Below are 9,349 nucleotides of genomic sequence, written 5' to 3' on the forward strand. Positions count from 1 at the left end.
TGATTGTTTTCTGAAAATTACATTCCCAACTTAATACTGGGAAAATTATATAATTAACTAACGCTAATTATTAATCATTCCAAAAAATTATAATTTCCGGTTAATAGACGCTTCTTATACCCGCAGAGAAAAAATTTCTTTACTTTAAAAAAATCAATTCCTTTGACTTTTTGTTTTCTTCCATTAAAAATTAAATTTTCTTTAAAATCAAAAAAAAGCTTTTAAGTTTTAAAGAAATTTGTGCATTAAATCAAAGAAATTCTAACATTTGATATATAGGGTCAAAGAAACATTTATTTGAATTAAATAAAAAATTTCTTTAAAACGAAGATATAATTTTTTTTGAATCAAATAATAATTTATTTGAAAGAAATAATAAATTTTCTTTGTAACAAAGAAAAATTTGTCAATGAAATTGATTTTTTTGAATCAAAGAAATATTTTTTCTGGGTGTAAAAATATATATCCATACTTCCCGTAAATAAAGTATCGCGCATTATTATTATTATTATTATTATTATTATTATTATTATTATTATTATTATTATTATTATTATTATTATTTTAGCCTAAAATGTGTCAATTTGAAATTTTTTAATAATTGCTAACCTAAAAAAAAATATTTGTAATTGTAATAAAATTCCTAGAATAATAATTTTTCAACAGCTTTTTAAAAATTATTTTTAAAAAATAATTATAGAGCAAAAAAAAAAAATTGCAATTTTTGTACCATAATATCCCTGAATGACGATAAATATTTTGATTAATTTTGCAAAAATAAAAAAAAAAAAAGGGCCGCAAAGGGGTGGGAGAGTGAGAGTGGGGAATTCCTCTGACCCATTTGAGTAAAAGTATTGGCGTCACTGATAAACGGTAAAGTACAACCAAGGTTCGCGCGCTTTAAAGAGAAGTGGAGGAAACGTGAGAGAGCATCGGGTGATTCGATTAATCTTTTTTCAAACAGTCTCAAAATTGACGGGATATCGTTCGTTTGGATTTGTCGCACTTAATTATTCTAAAATAATAACAATAATAATAATAATAATAATAATAATAATAATAATAATAATAATAATAATAATAATAATAAAATAATTTTAAAATAATAATTTTATTGTAGTAACATGCAGAATTCAAATTATTGGAAATCCCTCTCGATTTTGATAGTGTTTATATTTTTAATATGTGCTGATAGAGAAGTGATTTGTAGGCCCCCTAGGGGTCCAATTGAGGAAGCAATTCAAAGTGGCGCCGCGGCCAATTACAGTGAGGATAAATGCACCTGGAGAAGGGGTAATGATAAGGATTCATGTCCTGATCCTGATGTGCATTTGTATCTTTATTCGAAACTTGGCAAACCTAAGGAGAAATTACAGGAAATCAGAAAATCTGATTGGCTTCGTGGGGGTTACGATGCGGCTAAGGAAAATATTATTTTAATCCACGGTTATGCTGGTGAGATTATTTTTTTTAAAAAAATAATTTTTTATTGGAATTTTTATACTTTACTTATTACTTTATATACTCTACTACTTTTTTTATTAAAAAAAATTTTTTTTAACTAACTATTTATCATTTTTTGTTTTACGAATAAAAAAAAATTTTTTACTAACTTTTTATCATTTTTTGTTTTACGAATAAAAAAAAATGTTGAACTTTATATAATTACGATCAAATTTAATAATATCATATTTAAAAAGTAGAAAAAGAAAATTTTCTAAATTTCAAAATCTTTTGTTTTTTTTTCCAAATAGAGGAATAATTTTGTACATCCAATTACATAAATGTTGTCCTTCCGTTTTGACGGCATTTTGAAACGTCGTGACACTTCTATAATAATTTTATTAGTTCGTGGCATATGGTGCGATTACATTATCAGTCATAAACTAATAAAATTATTATAGAAGTGTCACGACTTTTCAAAATGCGTCGTTAAAACCGGAAAGAAAACAATTATGCAATTGGTTATATAGATTTTTTAAAGGTCAATACATAATAGATTCTTAAACGGAAACGTAATCGTAACACTGCCACACAAAAAAAAAAGTTTTCATCTGGGGGTCTGATTATGCCTACTTTATGTTTTTTGGGTCACTGAATCCGAATTCGAGGTCCGTTTTACCCCCCCCCCCATCAGATCAGGATTTTTAGATAACCTCAAAAAACCAATATGGCGGACACTTTTTCGAAAAATTCATCGGATTTGCCTGAAACTCGTTACTCGGGGTTTTTTGGGGTCGCTGATCACGAATCTTGAATTTTTGAAAACTGACTTCAAATTCGTAATCAGCGACCCCAAAAACCCCCCGTGTAACGAGTTTCAGGCGATTCCGATGAATTTTTCGAAAAAGTGTCCGCCATTTTGAATTTTGAAAAACAGATATTAGATTCGTTATCAGCGACCTCAAAAACCCCCGAGTAACTAGTTTCAGGCAAATCCGATGAATTTTTCGAAAATTAGAATCCGCCATTTTGAATTTTGAAAAACTGACATTAGATTCGTGATCAGCGACCCCGAAAACCCCCCGAGTAACTAGTTTCAGGCAAATCCGATAAATTTTTGGAAAATGTGTCAGCCATTTTGGATCCGCCATTTTGAATTTTGAAAAACTGACATTAGATTCGTTATCAGCGACTCCGAAAACCCCCCGAGTAACTAGTTTCAGGCAAATCCGATAAATTTTTGGAAAATGTGTCAGCCATTTTGGATCCGCCATTTTGAATTTTGAAAAACTGACATTAGATTCGTGATCAGCGACCCCAAAAACCCCCCGAGTAACTAGTTTCAGGCAAATCCGATGAATTTTTGGAAAATGTGTCAGCCATTTTGGATCCGCCATTTTGAATTTTGAAAAACTGACATTAGATTCGTTATCAGCGACCCCAAAAATCACCCGAGTAACGAGTTTCAGGCAAATCCGAGGAATTTTTCGAAAAAGTGTCCGCCATATTGGTTTTTTTAGATTATCTCAAAATCCTGATCTGATGGGGGTAAAACGGACCTCGAATTTGGATTCAACGACCCAAAAAACATAAAGTAGGCATATAGTCAGACCCCCAGATCAAAACTTTTTTTTTGTGTGGCTGTGTAATCGAAAGAATAAGTTGGAAAAGTACAGAAATATATATCCGTTCTTCTCTTACTCGTTCTTACGATTGCGTAACGTCTCTAAGAGAGGATAAAATTTAGCTATATTGTGGAAGCAGCCTTAACAAAAGATTTTAACTTAGGACTCTATTACATATGGAGCAGATTAGATTTTAACCAATCAAAATTTAGTCTCTTAGGGCAAATATTACATTGCCGTAAGAGAATAAATTTTCATTGGTTAAAATCTATCTGCTCCATGTGACAGAGCCCTTAACCTAATTTTTTTTCCAAAACTCTTCTAAACTTGTTAGAAATTAACTTTAAGCCCTGTACACAATAGGCTTTTTTATGTTATACTCAACATAAGGACATAAAAAACCTATTGTAGACAGGGCTTTATTAAATTTTTGCGTTAAAAAACATTTTTAAATTTTGAGTTTATGTTCTCTTCTTACAAAAATTGGAACAATTTCGCTTATTTTATTCTCATATGGAAATAAAATTAAACTTTCATATTTAAGGAACCGAGGAATCGGTACCAATGATGATTCTCAGGGACGCTTATTTACGAAATGGAAGTTACAATGTCTTTATGATTGATTGGGGAGCACTTTGTGCGCCACCTTGTTACCCGGCGGCAGTCGCAAATCTTCGACCTGTCGCACGATGTCTTGCCGGAAGTCTCACAACCTTGAGAAATCTTGGTTTACCAATATCAAGAACAACGTGCGTTGGTCATTCATTGGGCGCTCATCTTTGTGGAATTATGGCCAATTTTTTACTATTCCGTATGCATCGAATTATTGGTCTTGATCCTGCTCGTCCCTTAATTCGTTCGAGTCTCACCAATCGTCTCGACAGTGGAGATGCCGATTTTGTTCAGGTCATTCACACCAATGCTGGATATTACGGTGAGTTTTGAATATAGAGAAAAAAAATTTAGTATATATCGAATTGCATAAATGCTGTACTTCCGGTTTGATACGACATTTTGAAAAGTCGTTTGACATTTCTATAATAATTTTATTAGTTCGTGGCGTATTATGTACATTACGCCATGAAGTAATAAAATTATTATAGAAGTGTCAAACGACTTTTCAAAATGTCGCATTAAACCGGAAGTACAGCATTGGTTGGTTTCCATTGTCGCCATTCGCCAAAATCCCTACTCGTCATTTGTTATAATTCTCGTCAACTACCGCACTCTGCTCTAGTGAAAATTTAGTAATTTTATAGTAACTTTTAATTTTAAAAATAAAGTCACTAAATTTTTACTAGAACAGGGTGCGGTAGTTGACGAGAATTATGAGTGGGGACAATGGAAACCAACCATTGCATAAATATTGGTTGGTTTTCATTGTCGCCATTTGTCATATACCGCACCCTGCTCTAGTAAAAATTTAGTGACTTTATTGTTAAAATAGTTAAAGTTACTATAAAAAGTTACTATAAAGCCACTAAATTTTTACTAGAGCAGGGTGCAGTAGTTAACGAGAATTATGAGAAATGGCGAATAGGAACAATGGAAACCAACCTCTGTCCTTTCGGTTTGACGACATTTTGAAAAGTCGTGACACTTCTATAATAATTTTATTAGTCCATGGCGTAATATAAACCATACGCCACGAACTAAAAAAATTATTATAGAAGTATCACGACTTTTCAAAATGCCATCAAATCGGAAGAACAGTATTTATATCCAATTCTACCGTTTTTTTGGGGGGGCAAAAACTACTTTTTACTGCGAAATTAGCATTTTTCAGAATCAAATTTTAATTTTCTTTACATAGGCGACAAAGGAAGAATGGGCCACGTGGATTTTTGTGTCAACGGAGGCAAAATACAGCCATTTTGTCAAAATCAAACAAATTTTCAATTGTGCAGTCACGTATGGGTCGTTTGTTTTATGGCACAAAGTGTCGATGACGGCGGAAGAAAAATGATAGCCGAGCCTTGCTCGCGAAGATGTCCCTCGGGGCCAAGGATTAGCCAAAGAGCTGGCGAATATTTAATCATGGGTCAACACACGCCCACTGGGTCCAAGGGCTCATTCTGCCTAACCAGTAACAATCCTCCCTATTGTCCAAAATACTCCAATGATCATGGTGACCAAAACTGTTGCGTCTAGAATATGAGTATTTTTCTTTTTTCTTTTTTTTTTTTTTTTTATTGCATCCAATTGCATAAATACTGTCCTTCCGGTTTGACGACATTTTGGAAAGTCGTGTGTCACTTCTATAATAATTTTATTAGTCCGTGGTGTAGTACAAAACCATACGCTATGAACTAATAAAATTATTATAGAAGTGACACACTACTTTCCAAAATGTCGTCAAACCGGAAGGACAGTATTTATGCAATAGGGTGTGTATTTATACGAAAAACAAAATGTAGTTTCCAATTGCAGATTTTTCTTTGTTTTTAAGAAAAATGAAAAAAATTGCAAAATCTCCGACGAAACTGACTTAAAAGTTCATTTTTTGTTTTTATGCGCGCAATAAATTTTTTTTTTTTGTTTTGATGTACACCAAATTGCTGTCCTTCCGGTTTGATGCGACATTTTGAAAAATTGTGTGACACTTCTATAATCATTTTATTAGTTCATGGCGTATGGTTTATATTACACGCCACGAACTAATAAAATTATTATAGAAATGTTACGATTTTTCAAAATAGCGTCAAACCTTAAAGGCGCTTGTACACCTCCTCCGTTTCTGAGTATTTCAGAGTTTTGTCCAATTTTGATTGGCTCTCTTGGAAATTTTCCATTACAAAGCCAATCAAAATTGGTCAAAACTCAGACATACTCAGAAACGAAGGAGGTGTACAAGCGCCTTAAGGACAGCATTTATTTTCTGCTTACGTTTACGAGTTTAGTCTATAGAAACTTTTTACATTTATGCGATTCCGAGAGTTTTGCTGTCCAAAAAGTATAAAAACCTAGTAAGTCGCTTTTCCATAAAGGTTGAAAATCATTTTGTCTATCGACTTTCAAACTTAACGAAACGCATATGACTTACTAGGTTTTTAACTTTGGATAGCAGATTTAAAATTGGCTTCGCTACACGGTAAATTTTGTTGTGTGTGGCTCGATCCCAATAATAACAATAATATTTGTTATTGGCAAGGTCGATCTCTCGACAGTAATTAAATTAAAATTCGAACCGCATCTCAAGAAAAAAATCTTGTTTGGGGAATAAACAGTAACTAATAACGGTTTGATACCGTTACATGTTCCGGAATTTTAAGTCAGCGGATAACACGTACTAAAACTGAACGAGTGGGAGAGAGAGTGAGAGAGAATAATTTTGAATTACATTAAATAATTGGTATATATATATATATTGAATGCTAATGATGAATGTGTTTATGAATGATGTAATTTATAAATTATCCAGGTAATTCTTCTTTACTTTTTAATTCTATAGACTATTTCAATTTGCGACGTCTTCTTCTCTCTAGATAATAATTTTGCGCAGATATTTATTTTATCGACACATATGTGACGCTCCGCGATATAAAGTATCTGTTCACAGAATTTTTAAGGTCATATTTTTGATTTTTGAAGTGAAAATATACTAAAAGACTTAAACATCAATAGTTTGTATAAAGAATTGATCCTCTTTATGTATTTTTACTTCAAAAATCAAAACTATAACCTAAAAAATTTATGGCGTTGGCCACACCCACTTGCAAAAATTTTGTTCTTTCGGTTTAAGGTCTCTGTCACATGGAGCAGATTAGATTTTATCCAATCAAAATCTAATCTGTTTTATGTGACAAAACCCTAACGTTATTTTGAAAAGTCGTGACACTTCTATAATAAATTTATTAGTTTATGGTGTAACGGCGTATACCACGAACAAATAAAATTATAATAGAAGTGTTACGACTTTTCAAAATTACGTTAAATCAGAAGAGTAGAATTTATGTAATTGTTGTGTAAAAAAATATGAAATGTATTATTTTTAAAAAAAAATTTTTAATGTTTACATATTGATTCGACAGATGACTCTCCATCACTCTTCTTTTCCATCTCCGCCATAAACAAAATTAGTATTACTTTTGCCAAATAAATATTAAAAATTCTTTCTTTGCATGAAATTGTAGCTTAGGATGTGTAGTTTCATTTTCCGTCTGGTGATTTGTGCTTGGCACTATATAAAATCCTATATGGCGTTATAAATAAACAAAAACACCAAAGAAAAATCTAGTAATTACTGTTGTAAATTCAAAAAAAAGTTAAAACATTTAAATGATCCATATTCCTAGCTTCTGGGGGTCGCTGATTACGAATCCAAAGTCTAATTTCAAAAATTCAAAATGGCGGATACAATACGGCGGACGAAAAAATTTATTTCATCAGATTTGTCTAAATCTTTTTACTCGGGGGTTTTCGGGGTCGCTGATTGCGAATCTAAACTCAGATTTCAAAAATTCAAAATGGTGGATCCAATATGGCGGACAAAAATTGAAAAATCGTTTAGATTCGATTGAAACTTGTTAATCGGGGGTTTTTGGGGTCGCTGATTACGAATCTGACATCAGTTTCTCAAAATTCAAAATGGCGGATCCAAGATGGCGGACAACTATGTTAAAATCGCTTGGATGCGCTTGAAACTTGTTACTCGGGGGGTAGCCGAAAAATGTGACGAAAAAGAAGTGATGAAAAATTTAATTAATATATTATATGTAATATATTTAAAAAAAAATAAATATTGAAATTTATAAAATAAACTATATAGTATTTGGCCAATAAAGATACTTTTTAAATAACACTGTATAAAAAATGCAATTAAGATTTTTATTAAATTTTTCCCAAGTGGAATTATTTTGTTACAAATATAACGAAACTTTTAATCCAATCACGTTTACAAAAGAATTTCTTATTTGTTAAAAAAATTATTAAAAAACAAATAACAAAAGGACAGTCAGGCACCTGAAGAGACAATATTCTGCCACCATTCAAAAACCATTAAATTTTTTTTTACTTTCAAAAGTTTAAATGTTTGTTTATGATGATACTACGAATGTTTAGTTACAAAGAAATTGTTTTTGAATGAACTAGTAGAATTAAATATTATCTAAATCCTAATATTAATATTTTTCTTCATTTAATTACTCTTATTTTTCAGTTTCTCGTGTAAAAATCATAATTCATTTTTAAAAACTCGCGCGTTTTTCATTCACTTCACTTTAGTTCACTTAACGTCCGCTGGGTGTCGAAGCTTTGCTTTCAATCAATTCTTGCACTATTGATTAGGCCTACTGTTGAATGTTTTTAAAACGATCTTCGCATTTTAAAACCAGATTCTTATTTTATAAGAACAAAGTTTCAAGCAAAGTTTGATCAAATTTTGTAAACTCGTCTAGGTCTGTATATAAATTACCTATATTGTATACTAAAAGTGAGAGAGGGGAGGTCAAATATCGTAGAAAATAGTGTAATGTAATTTAAGTGACCAATCATTAAAAATTTTTTAAAACTAACATCGTATTCGCAATCAACGACCCCAAAAACCCCCGAGTAACAAGTTTCAAGCGAATCCAAGCGATTTTAACATAGTTGTCCGCCATCTTGGATCCGCCATTTTGAATTTTGAAAAACTGATGTCACATTCGTAATCAGCAACCCCAAAAACCCCCGATTAACAAGTTTCAATCGAATCTAAACGATTTTTCAATTTTTATCCGCCATATTGGATCCGCCATTTTGAATTTTTGAAATTTGACTTTGGATTCGTAATCAGCGACCCCTAGAAGCTAGGAATATGGATCATTCAAATGTTTTAACTCTTTTTTGAATTTACAACAGTAATTACTAGATTTTTCTTTGGTGTTTTCACCTCTTAGGCAGGAGGACGTCACATATTAAAATTGTACTCTAAATTCTCTAAATAAGTATATTTTGTTCTTATTTTAGAAATAAAAATAAATTTAATTTTTAATAACATTTGTGACGCGCTCTAAAGAAAGGCGGACCTTATAGAAGCCAAAACAAATTATAGGTTATGTATGTATTTTCAAATTTAAAATTTCGAAACACAAACTATTTTGTTTTTCTTTCTAAGGTCCCTTTTTTTAGAGAGCGTCGTTTTAAAGAAATAAAATTGCAGAATTATACAAATACTTTTTTATTTTAAATAACTGAATTCGTAATAATATTTTTTTAGATTTAGGGACAAAAAGGCCGAGTCCTGGTTTTAACTTATAGAATAATAATAATAATTTTTTTTCTTATTAATATTATTATTACTA

General features: G+C 31.3%; 1 protein-coding gene across 1 annotated transcript; it reads left to right on the plus strand.

The window, feature by feature from the left end:
* The first annotated feature begins 883 nt into the window (after positions 1-883).
* On the plus strand, positions 884-9,287 carry LOC127291570 (phospholipase A1 VesT1.02). Its single transcript, XM_051320765.1, has 3 exons — positions 884-1,455; positions 3,613-4,002; positions 4,882-9,287. Exons 1-3 carry the CDS (start codon positions 1,125-1,127, stop codon positions 5,217-5,219), a joined length of 1,059 nt encoding a protein of 352 aa, XP_051176722.1. The 5' UTR covers positions 884-1,124; the 3' UTR covers positions 5,220-9,287.
* The last annotated feature ends 62 nt before the right edge of the window (positions 9,288-9,349 follow it).

Source organism: Leptopilina boulardi, unplaced genomic scaffold, assembly GCF_019393585.1.
Source record: "Leptopilina boulardi isolate dan_hultmark-lab unplaced genomic scaffold, ZJU_Lbou_2.1 LbouV2_144, whole genome shotgun sequence".
NCBI classification, from domain to species: Eukaryota; Metazoa; Arthropoda; class Insecta; order Hymenoptera; family Figitidae; genus Leptopilina; species Leptopilina boulardi.